At 48.9% G+C, this 12,643-nt stretch overlaps 2 protein-coding genes and 1 long non-coding RNA gene across 4 annotated transcripts in view; 2 read left to right on the top strand and 1 right to left on the bottom strand.

Annotated features, from left to right (window-relative positions):
- LOC140720173 (uncharacterized) overlaps nt 1-12,643 on the top strand; it is a 914,213-nt gene that overhangs the window by 620,412 nt on the left and 281,158 nt on the right. The gene's annotated exons all lie outside the window — the stretch shown is intronic.
- The window catches only part of LOC140720177 (uncharacterized), a 230,299-nt gene that overhangs the window by 165,172 nt on the left and 52,484 nt on the right, over nt 1-12,643 (bottom strand). The gene's annotated exons all lie outside the window — the stretch shown is intronic.
- LOC140720187 (uncharacterized) lies at nt 2,890-3,879 on the top strand. The gene has a single exon (XM_073035070.1). The coding sequence runs from the start codon at nt 2,905-2,907 to the stop codon at nt 3,877-3,879; it is 975 nt and encodes a 324-aa protein (XP_072891171.1). The 5' UTR covers nt 2,890-2,904.

The raw sequence follows: 12,643 nt of genomic DNA, 5'->3' as shown, positions 1-12,643 counted from the left end.
GCATGCGTGGGCGGCACAGCCAATCGTGAACATTGCGCATGCGCGCAGCAGACGAGAGGCTCTCAGGGATCGGACGCAGGTAGGAGCGGGGCCGCGGGTGGGAACTTAATCACCGGCGTCTGAACCGCGATTAAAGGAAAATTACTATGAGCTCCGTCCACACTGATCCTGCACCTTAGGACAGTCCCAGTCCTTTCCGTCTCTCTCAGCCCCACAATTTACCCGAGCCACGGGGAGTTTGCGGCGCCGCCATTTCTCCGGCGCATGCGCATCGCTGTTTCCTTGGATGGCGGATAGACCGGTTTCTCCTCCGTGGTGTCTTCTGGGTAAGGAGGCAGCCATGGTTGACGCGCCAGCGTTGTCCCCATAGAGAATGTCCCTAACGCAGCGACCTCCAGCCATGTAAATCCGAGGATCAGTACGTCGGAACAAAAATGTAGTGTCCAGTTACTCTCGGATGAAGTCTACCTCCCAGTCAGTGAAAATGTCAATTAGTACTGTATAGCATAAAAAAATCTGCCGGTCAGCTTTAGTTTTCTGGGTAAATAACGATATGAAACACCTTTGTCCTCGATGACAGGTGACTTGTAGCTTTCACATCACAAAAGTGCCACACTCCAATGAGAATAACTAGTGCCCACCCCTTCATAGTCATTGGCATTGCCATCGATGGGTTCATCACTCAATCAGCTGGGGGGAGGGGATCCCAGTAATTAGAAAATCTCAAGGATCAGCCATGTAATAACAAGTTCACTTTGTCGTGTTGTGGAACATGACCTGAACTTGAAATATACCAAAGGACAGAGACAGATTGAGCCAAGTCACAGGTTGATTGAAGGCCGAAATAGCCCATTCTCATACAGACAGGAATACAGTCAGAGATTTTGTTGGTCAGTCAGGATGCCTGATCCGTGCCTTGTTAGAAGATGGGGAGTTCACATATAATCACAGAAACATAAGTCTGCAATTCATTACAGGCCCTTCGGACAACATCATGCCGACTATATAACCTACTCTAGAATCTGCCTAGAGTTTCACTACCAAATAGCCCTCTATTATTCCCAGCTCCACGTACGTACCTAACAGTGTCTGAAAAGACCCTTATTGTATCCACCTCTACCACCGTCGCTGGCAGTACCTGCCACTCTCTGTGTGAAAAACATACCTCTGGTAGCCCCCTTGTACCTACTTCCAAGCACCTTAAAACTATGCCCCCTCATGTTGGCTAGTTCAGCCCTGGGAAAAAACCTCTGCCTATCCACACGATCAATGCCTCTCATCATCTTATACAGCTCTCTCAGGTCACCTCTCATCTTCCATCGCTCCAAAGTTTACTCAACCTACTCTTGTAAGGCATGCTGTCCAATCCAAGCAACATCCGTGTCAATCTCCTCTGCACCCTATTTAGAATATTTTTTTCCTGTAGTGAGTTGATCAGAATTGAACACAGTGCTAAAAGTAGGGTCTAACGAAGGCCTTTTATATCTGTAATAGTACCTCACCGCTTTTGAACTCAGTCCCATGGCTGATGAAGGCCTTCTTAAAAACATTGTCCAGCTGCGTAGCAGCTCTGCATGAACTATTGACACAGATCCCAAGATCTCACTGATCCTCCAAACTGCCAAGAGTCCTATCATTAATATTGTACTCTGTCTTCAAATTGGACCTACCGAAATGAACCACCAGGTTGATCTCCATCTTCTTCCCACAGTCACCTGTGGTATATCTCAACTTGAGATGAACTGGGTGATATTCTGATGCCAGAGCTCACATTGAGAGAAGATCTTATAGAAACATGCAAAATTATGATTCAGATAGATAAGGTAGAGGCAGGAAAGTTGTTTCCACTGGTAGGTGAGAGTAGAACTAGAGGACATCACTTTAACATTCGGGGCATTTGGGATGGAGATGAAGAAATGCTTTACCCTGAGAGTTGGGAATCTGTAGATTTCTCTGCCCAATGAAGCAGTGGAGGCTACCTCAGTAAATGCATTTGAGACGAGGTTGGATAGATGTTTGCAAAGTAGGGGAATGAAGGGCGATGGGGAAAAGGCAGGTTGGTGGAGACGGGCCAGGTGATGTTCTCCTCCTCCTCTTTTTTATGTTCTCATCACAGACTAAAATCTCACCTGAAAAACTGTCCTTCACCTATTGATGTCCTTTCAAATATTTGTACAGGTTTGAAATGCCAGAACACTTGTGCATGGGCTGTCTCTTTCCGGATATATAAGGAGTGGCCAAATATTTTCTTTGCAACACCGAAGCATCTGTTGTCAATCCTTGGAGATGAAGACTTATCTCATCCCAGCTGGAAATGTGTTTTGTGTCTGAAATGAAGTTTTCTGTTGTAACTCAGTGTTATCCACAGGAACCGGGTGCTGAGAACACACCAGCATTTGTTCACTGGAGATCAGTTCTTCAACTGCATTGATTGTACAAGGGATTCAAACATCTGACTTTCTGAATTGCCAGATGATTGATTGCAGTGAAATATCATTCTCCTTCTCTCAGTGTGGGAAGGGATTCACTCACAGGCTACCCACAGACACGCCAGTGCGTTCACAGTGGGGAGAGGCCATTCACCTGCTCTGTGTGAGGGAGGGGAACTACTCAGTCATCCAGTCTGAAGATACATCAGCAAGTTCACACCACAGTGAGATGCTCCACCTGTTCTGACAGCGGGAAGTAATTCATTCTGTCGTCGGTGCTAAATACACATCTGAAAATTCCCCAGTGAGAAGACGGTAACCTGTTTACATGGTGGGAAGGCATTCACACACTTAACCATGCCACAGTGACACCAGCAAGTTCACACCGGGGAGAGGCCAATCACCTGCTCTGTGTGGGAAAGGATTCACTCAATCATCTCAACTGAATGAACACCAGTGAGTTCACACTGAGAAGATGCCGTTCACCTGCTTAGTCTGTGGGAAGGGATTCACTCGTTCATCCACACTACAGAGACACCAGCGAGTTCACACCGGGGAGAGGCCATTCACTTGCTCTGAATGTGGGAAGGGATTCACTGACTCATCCAAACTTGTGAGGCACTACCGAGTTCACACTGGGGAGAGGCCGTTCACTTGCTCTGAATGTGGGAAAGGATTTGCTCGGTCATCTCAACTGACTGAACATCGGCGAGTTCACACTGGGGAGAAACCGTTCAGCTGCTTTCAATGTGGCAAGGGGTTCACTCAGTCATCTCATCTGAAAGTACATCAGCGAATTCACACTGGGGAGAAACCGTTCAGCTGCTCTGAATGTGGGAAGGGATTCGCTGATTCATACTCCCTTGTGAAGCACAGCCGAATTCACACTGGGGAGAAGCCATTCACATGCTGTGAATGTGGGAAGGGATTCACTGACTCATCCCACCTCGTGAAGCACAGCCGAATTCACACTGGGGAGAAGCCATTCACATGCTGTGAATGTGGGAAGGGATTCACTCAGTCATCTCATCTGAATGTACATCAACTAATTCACACTGGGGAGAAACCGTTCAGCTGCTCTGAATGTGGGAAGGGATTCACTGATTCATACTCCCTTGTGAAGCACAGCCGAATTCACACTGGGGAGAAGCCATTCACATGCTCTGAATGTGGGAAGGGATTCACTGACTCATCCCACCTTGTGAAGCACAGCCGAATTCACACTGGGGAGAAGCCATTCACGTGCTCTGAATGTGGGAAGGGATTCACTGCGTCATCCAACCTGGTGAGGCACAGCCGAATTCACACTGGAGAGAAACCGTTCACCTGCTCAGATTGTGGAAAGGGATTCACTCGGTCATCAGGCTTGAAAGTTCATCAGCGAGTTCACACTGGGCGATGCCAGTCACCTGTTCTGATTGTGGGAATGAATTCACTCAGACATCACTGAGCGAACATCAGCAAGTTCACACTGGGCGATGCCAGTCACCTGTTCTGATTGTGGGAATGAATTCACTCAGACATCTCAACTGACTGAACATCAACTGCTCAAACGGGAACGAATTCACTCAGACATCACTGAGCGAACATCAGCGAGTTCACACTATAGAAGCTGTTCATCTGCTCTGACTGTGGGAATTAATGCATACATTCATCTCGGCTAACAAAAGACCAGACTGTTTTCAGCAGTGAGAGGACGTTGACCTGCTCAGACTGTGGGAAGGCATTCACACACTGATCCACACTGCAGAGACAGTGGTGGGTTCACACTGTGGGGAGGGTGGTCACCTGCTCAGACTGTGGGAAGTCATTCACACACTGATCCACACTGCAGAGACAGTGGTGGGTTCACACTGTGGGGAAGGTAGTCTCCTGCTCTGAATGTGGGATGGGTTTCAATCAGTCCTTCATCCTTGTGTCCCCCTACCGAGCTTTGACCCATCGTGAATTGGAGAGATCAGTAGCTTGAGAGGACGTAATTCACTCAGGTTCGCCAATGGAGTATTAAAGGCAGTGGTTTAGGGCAGGTTATTGTTGAGCTTTCAGCAGTGGCCACTCCACAGTCAGGATGGATTATCAAGAAAAACTTCATTAGCAGGAGCAAGTGGAGCGGTCGTTGTTGGAGTGGACAGAGTTGGAGCGGAGACTTTGAGGTTTCAGTGGGGAGAGCAGTCAGTCAGAGAAGGCAAATCCTGATGGAGGTAGAATTTTTTTTGCCCCTTCTTTACATTTTCTCAGTTGGAACAGTGGAGATGCCAGGCGGGATAGTGGAAAGCTCCTTTGCAGGATGTGGGAAGGCAGGGGACCCTCCTGTGGCCCTGATAACTACACCTGTGAGAAGGGCATCCAGCTTCAGCTCCGAACAATCCACATTACGGAGTTGGAGCTGGAACTGGATGAACTCCAGATCATTCGGGAGGCTGAAAGGGTGATAGGTAGGACATTTGAGAGGTCGTTGCACCCAAGGGGCACGGCACAGGTAACTGGGTGACAGTGAGGAAGGAGAAAGATGGAAATAGAGAGTGCAGTTTATCCCTGTGTTCATCTCCCTGAGCAACACATATATCACTTCAGATACTGTCTGTCATGGTCTGGTCCGTTAAGTCCGCATTCCGGATCACAGTCTGGTCCATGCTCCTTATTCCAGGTTTTCCGGGTTTCCCCAGTTTCTATTGAGGCAGCTGATTCTTGTTTGGCTGGTCTCATAAATAGCTTCAGGATTCAGCCTCTGGCTGCTGTCCAAACCCCCGTCTGTATCCCTTCCCTTCACCTTCCTCCTGGAACCTAGCCTAGCCTAGCTTTGCCTTGCCTCACCTCTGCCTAGTGCTTTGACTCACCTCTGCCTGAAATCTTGCCTCGCCTCTGCCTGAAGCTATGCCTCGCCTGAGCTGTCTCGTCGTGTTCAGCGTTCTGTGTTATGAGTCCCGGCCCTACATTGTACCCAATGAGGGGTCCCGGCCCTGTGTTCTGCGTTCTGTCGTTCCCCAACTTAGGCTCTGGGTTCTCGTTATGTCCATGTGCCTTGCCCAGTACATGAGTACCTTGTCCGGCCCGGTGCTGGGATTCCCTCGTCCTGTGCTGGGGTTCCCTCGTTCAGGAGTCTCACGTCCAGTCCTGTTGGCTCTCCCTCGACGACTAAGGCTCTGGGTTCTCGTCATGTCCCTGTGCCTCGCCCAGCACAGGAATACCTTGTCCAGCCCGGTGCTGGGATTCCCTCGTCCTGTGCTGAGGTTTCCTTGTCCCGTCCAGGAGTCTCTCGTTCCATCCTGTGCCTCTCCTCGTCCTGTAGCCTCGACTTGTCCTCGCCTGGTTCTGGAGTCCGAGCCCAAGTCAAGACCCAGGTTCTGGGTCCTTGTCCAGTCTCTGGCTCGGAGTCCAAGCCCAGGCTTCTAGTTCCCAGTTCCATGTCCTGGTCAAGTCCGAGCCCAGGCCCAGAATCCTTGTCTCGTCCAGGGCCAGTGTCATGTCCAGTGTCCTTTCTTCCCCATTTTCCTTGCTTCCTTCTCATGCCTAGTTCTGTTCCTGGTAGTTCAGTGTCTGTGTCTTGCTTTTGGGTCCAAACCCAACACTCCCCTTATGACCCTGTCGGGGATGGTGGGATGACCTGGCAAAGGAAAGTCACAGCAACAGGGTCTCTGGCACTTAGTCTGGCTCTGAGACTGAGAAGGGAAGGGAGGAGACGAGGTGAGCTGTGGTCAGAGGTGATTCAGCAACAGGGTCTCTGGCACTTAGTCTGGCTCTGAGACTGAGAAGGGAAGGGAGGAGACGAGGTGAGGTGTGGTCAGAGGTGATTCAGCAACAGGGTCTCTGGCACTTAGTCTGGCTCCGAGACTGAGAAGGGAAGGGAGGAGACGAGGTGAGCTGTGGTGATACGTGGCTTGTTAGCTCAGGGAACTGACAGGATGTTCTGTAGGTGAGAATGAAATTCCAGGATGGTGTGTTCCCTCCTGCATGCTGGCATCTGGGTCATCTCAGGTCGAGTGCTCAGCATTCCTCAGGAGGGTGGACAGTGAAGGTCGTGGTCCATGTGGGTAACAATGAGATGGGCTGGTAGAGTAACGAGGTTCTGTAAAGGGAGTTCAGGGAGTGAGGTGCTAATTTAAAGGGCAGCTCATCCAGGGCTGCGATCTCAGGACTGTCATCTGTGCCAATTGCCAGTATTAGGAAGATTATACAGTTTAGCACGTGGCGAAGGAGTTGGTGCAGGAGGGAGGGGATAAGATTTTTGGATCATTTGAGCTGGTGAGGATTGCTGCGTACAGAGGTGTGTGAGTGTGTTGGGGGAGAGAGCGTTGTTGGAGTGTGACTGGGCACGCAGATCTCTCTATCTCTCTCACACACACACAAACACATGCAGTGGGGTGAGAGGGAGGGGAGGGAGAAGGGGAAGGGGAATGAGGAGGATGGAATTAGGGCTCCTTCACAAAGTCCCAGACTCACCCAACCCTCTGGAATGGGTCCCATTCCCTACCCCAGGCTGGGGGTGAGCATTGAGTTGCCTTGTCAAGAAGACATGGAATTGTTTGATAGCATATGGTTAACACACTTTGATAATAAATTTACGTTGAAGTTGTATTGTTTGTAAAACATGTACTGATGAGAAATGGTCTCCGTGAAGGTCCGAGAGTGGAAAACGAACCGGTGTTCAGCCCCACTGCTCCGTGCCGGACAAGAACCCCTATCGGAGTCTGTCTCATCTGTCTGACCTTGACACGTCTCATTCTAAAGTTTCCTCCTTCTGTCCCTGTCCCAGTGTCTTTTATCTTCCTTCTCAACCCCGTTCCCTGCCTTCTCCCCATGACCTTTGACACCTTTACTGATCAAGCACTGATCAGCCTCTGTTTTAAATAAACCCGATGACTTGGCCTCTGAGCCGTCCGTGGCAATGAATTCCACAGCTCCCTCATCTCTCCAAATGCATGCTGTCTGGAATTAGACATTGTGACGCAGAAGGATAAAAATGGCAGCTATCTACTCTGTCTATACCTCTCGTAATCTAATCAAACTCTTTCAGGTCACCCTGATCCTCCTTCACTCCAGAGAAAACAGCCCAAGTTTGTCCGAACTCTAAGTCAATAAATGGTGGGATGTTGATTAATAAGGGTGTCGAAGCTGACGTGTAGAAAGCAGCAGTCTGGAGTTTAGAGGGAAATTCGAATGGTGGAGAAGACTCAATGGACGGAATGAGTATTTCAGTTCCTACGACGAACGGTGTTGTGGTGAGATGGCGAAGCGATGCGGAGGAAGCTGCGGGTGCAGGTAAGAGTGAGTGTCCAGGTAGAAGATGGTGTTAAGCAGCTTTTCACTACGTCTTCCAACCAACAACAATTAACTCAGAGTGGATCAATAATAAGTGTTGTTATTTTCACTTGAAGAAGGGACGATTAGCAGTGCAAAACAACTGGTAATAGCTTTGACCAAAAAATACACAGACAGTACGGTCATTCCTTCATAAACAAGTTCAAGGACAGGGTGCACTCTGTTGTTTGTGGAATTAGTGTGTTTGGCATTAAACATCTGCAAAATGTTGCACGAAGTTTATTAGCAAAGCAATCTGATACAATACAGGTTCCAGCTCGTTACAGACAAAAATACCATTTTGGTACTGAAGTACTTTTCCACAGAGGTGGAGTAGCATTCCTACACCCCTTGCCCACTGTGAAAACTATTCCAACCCAGACACCACTCCCCATTTCTGTTAACACCTCTGATCCTTGCAGCCCCCACCATCTGTGAAAACCCTTCTGACCCTACACCCATCACCATTCTGTAAACCCGCCTGACGCCTCCGCCACTTGCCATCTCTGTAAAACCCTCCACCATCCACCCTGGTGCATTCAGGTGACAGCTGACCCGAGAAAGACACCGACTGTGGCAGGTGGCAGAGCTCACTAAACACATTCACACTGGCTGATTTAGTAAACTTATCGTTTTGCATGGTGATCTTCACTAAACCTCTTCCTACCTTCCCATCTTTACTTTCCCCCTCCACTTTCTGCTTTCCACGAGGATTCCATTCGTCTCTTCCCACTAATCCCCCTCCTGGAACATATCCTTGCAAGCGAGGGAAGTTCAACACGCTCCCATTTTCTTTCCCTCTCAGCTCTATTCGTCCTTCCAGGTGAGGCAACACTTCACCTGTGAGTCTGTCAGGTTGATCTACTCTACCTGATGCTGCTGGTTCAGCCTCCGCTACGTCAGTGAGGCCCAATGTAGATCGGGAGTCCACTTTGTCAAGTACCTTTGCTCTGTCCACAACAAACGGAATTTCCTGGTCACAAACAGGCGAAACTCTGCAGATGCTGGAAATCCAAGCAACACAGGAGAAATCTTTTCAACGATTTCATGTTCCCTGGCCACGATCATCTTACTGTCACTGTGGATACCCCGTTCATGTACACCTCCCCCTCCCACCAGGAAAGTCACAGAGCTCTCCGTTTCCTTCTGGACACCAGACCCAACGAGTTCCCCTCCACCACCGCTCTCCTGCTCTTTGTTTCACTTGTCTTCTTTGTTTGAGCTGAGCTCTCCTGTCACTTCTTTCTGTCACCTTGCAGTGAACTGGTGCTGGTCACGTGTGTGAATGATTTGGAGGGGAATGCAGATCGAACAATTAGTGAGATTGTGGATGACACCAGAACTGGTGTGTGGGGGAGGTGAGGGTTGTCTGAGGTTACAGTGGGGTGGAGACCAGCTGGGGAAGTGAGGGTTGTCTGAGGTTACAGTGGGATGGAGACCAGCTGGGGAAGTGGGGGTTGTCTGAGGTTACAGTGGGATGGAGACCAGCTGGGGAAGTGAGGGTTGTCTGAGGTTACAGTGGGGTGGAGACCAGCTGGGGAAGTGGGCATAGGAGAGTAGCGGATCATTACTGTTACTCAAAAACAGGTCTCAGGAGGTCAAAAAGACCATCATTCAGATGGAGAGACAGCTTCCCTTGGGGCTCTGGATTCACCAGACAAGACTGGTGCTGTGGTTCAGCTCATCAGGTTGGAGGGAACCAAGACAGAATATAAGGTGTTTCTCCTCCATCATGAGCGTGACGTCATCAATTCGGGGAACACTTCGACGAGCAGTCTCAAGCCATCCGTCACAAGCAGAACTTCCCAGGGCCAAACCTTTTACTAGTGATTTCCATCCCCGTTCTGACGTGTCGATCCACGGCCTCCTCTTGTGCCGCGATGAGACCCCCTGTGATGGCATGAATATTGACCTCGCCTTCCGATAGACCATCCCCAGCCCCACCCCCGCCTTCCTCTATTCCGCACTCCGACCTTTTACTTCTCACCTGCCTATTACTTTTTTACGCGTCCCCTCCTCCCTCTCTCTCTCTCCTCTGATCCACTCTGCTCTCCGATCAGATTATTTCTTCTCCAGCCCTTGACTTTTCCCACCCAGCTGGATTCACCTGTCACCTTCCAGCTCGCCGCCTTCCCCTCCCCATTTTTTATTCTGGCTTCTCTGTATATCCATCACCCAGGGCCTGCCCTTTTCTTACTGTTACTATCAGGGAGGAGGTACAGAAGCCTGAAGGCACACACTAGGCGGTTCAGGAACAGCTTCTTCCCTTCTGCCATCCGATTCCTGAATGAACATTGTACCCTCGGACACGACCTCGCTTTTTTTAATATAATGTATTTCTGTTTTTTGCACGTGTTTAAAATCTATTCAATATACGTATACTCTAATTGGTTTATATATTCATACCATTATTTTTATTTCATTTATTATTATTTTCTATATTATATATTGCATTGAACTGCTGCTGCTAAGTTAACAAATTTCATGCCAGTGATAATAAACCTGATTCTGATTCTGATTCCCCGTTGCTTCTCAGCCCTGCAGAAGGGTCTCGGGCCAAAACGCCGACAGTTTATTCTTTTCCATAGCCGTTGCCTGAGCTGCTGAGTTCCTCCAGCGTTTCGTGTGAGTTGTTTTGGATTTCCAGCATCGGCAGACTTCCTCGTGTTCGTTCTGGAAATCGCCGTTGGTGACCGGGCGATCAAATGCGCATGCGTGAAGGTCAGAGCCAGTCCCGCAGTTGATCAAAAGGCTCTCGGAGACTCGGCATCACGCAGATTGCACATTCAGATGGAGACCTAACGAAAATAATTTTACTCCTCATGTATGAGAAGGATGTCAGAAATAAAGTGAATTCATTCATTCGGATCGTGGGGCCGAGAGAGAGGGAAAGGACCCGGGATGCGGAACCAGGGCGTGTCCGGAGCTCACAGTAATTGTCCCTCGGTCGCGGTTCGGACGACAGTGCAATGAAATCTCCGCCCGTACTGCCACTCCCACATGCTACCATGTCAATGAGCCTTTTGTTTACCGAGCGCAGGCGTGTTTTTCCGGAAGGTTTCGACCCTTACACTTGCGTATGTGATCTCCTGGTCACGGCGAATCCTGGAGCGAACACGGGAGAGTCTGTGAATGTTGGAAATCCAACTACAGCAACTCACTCAAAACACGGAAGGAACTCAGCAGATCAGACAGCATCTATGTGAAAGAATAAACTGCCGCCGGTTCGGGCCGAGTCCCTTCTTCAGCACTGGGAAGGACGGGGGAAATGCCAGTGTCTCTCCAATGTCTGCTTGCTGAGGGAATCGGGCCTGCAGTCGGTGGCCGGAGGTGCGGACATCATAAGCGGTGTACGAGGCGAGCGGGCAGGAGTCTGTCCCAGGAAGAAAGCAAGCCCCAGCCTGCCGGCTGTCCCGTCTATTCAGCTCTCCAATGGACAATAAATTGGACGACATCTATGGCAACGAAATACTCGGTTGGAGTACAGAAACGGACGGAATCCCGGACGCCGCCATTCAGCTGTTTATATTAGGTAACAGTTTTCCCCCGAGCCATCGGACTAGCAACCCACTGCCCTCTGCTGTGCCTATTGTGTTGTTTATTATTTATTGTAAGGCCTGCACTGTTCTGTGCAGTTCTGGTTAGGTCTGTAGTCTAGTGTAGTTTTTGTGTTGGTTTACGGAGTTCAGTGTAGTTTTTGTATTGTTCATGTAGCACCATGGCCCTGAAAAACGTTGTCTCGTTTTCTCTGTGAACTGTACCAGCGGTTATGCTCCAAATGACAATAAAAAGCGACTTGACTTGAGTATTAAAATGTGTGGGGTATAATCGGAGGGGAAAGAGTGGGGTATAATCGGAGGGGCTAGAATGTGATAATTGAAGCCAGGTGGGTGGGAAAGGTCAAGGTCTGGAGAAGAAAGAATCTGATAGCAGCGGAGTGTGACCATAGAAATCCACAGCACATTACAGGCCCTTCGGCCCACAAAGTTGTGTCGACCATGTAACCTACTCCAGAACTTCCCTACCGTATAACCCTCTATTTTAGGCTCCATGTACATCTAAGAGTCTCTTAACAGACCATATTGTATCCACCTCTACCACCTTCACTGGCAATGCGTACCATGCTCCCTTCTGTGTGAAAAAATTACCTCTGATAGATAGATAGATAGATAGATAGATAGATACTTTATTCATCCCCATGGGGAAATTCAACATTTTTTCCAATGTCCCATACACTTGTTGTAGCAAAAAAAAACTAATTACATACATATTCACTTAGTAATAATATGATATGCATCTAAATCACTACTCAAAAAGCATAATAAAAAGTTCTTAATTCCTGGCAGTTGAATTGTAAAGCCTAATGGCATTGGGGAGTATTGACCTCTTCATCCTGTCTGAGGAGCATTGCATCGATAGTAACCTGTCACTGAAACTGCTTCTCTGTCTCTGGATGGTGCTATGTAGAGGATGTTCAGGGTTTTCCATAATTGACCGTAGCCTACTCAGCGCCCTTCGCTCAGCTACCGATGTTAAACTCTCCAGTACTTTGCCCACGACAGAGCCTGCCTTCTTAACCAGCTTATTAAGACGTGAGGCGTCCTTCTTCTTAATACTTCCTCCCCAACACGCCACCACAAAGAAGAGGGCGCTCTCCACAACTGACCTATAGAACATCTTCAGCATCTCACTGCAGACATTGAATGACGCCAACCTTCTAAGGAAGTACAGTCGACTCTGTGCCTTCCTGCACAAGGCATCTGTGTTGGCAGTCCAGTCCAGCCTCTCGTCCAACTGTACTCCCAGATACTTGTAGGTCTTAACCTGCTCCACACATTCTCCATTAATGATCACTGGCTCCATATGAGGCCTAGATCTCCTAAAGTCCACCACCATCTCCTTGGTCTTGGTGATAT

The sequence above is a fragment of the Hemitrygon akajei genome, unplaced genomic scaffold, assembly GCF_048418815.1.
Source record: "Hemitrygon akajei unplaced genomic scaffold, sHemAka1.3 Scf000037, whole genome shotgun sequence".
Taxonomy (NCBI): domain Eukaryota; kingdom Metazoa; phylum Chordata; class Chondrichthyes; order Myliobatiformes; family Dasyatidae; genus Hemitrygon; species Hemitrygon akajei.
This window is presented reverse-complemented; position numbering and strand designations above follow the sequence as displayed.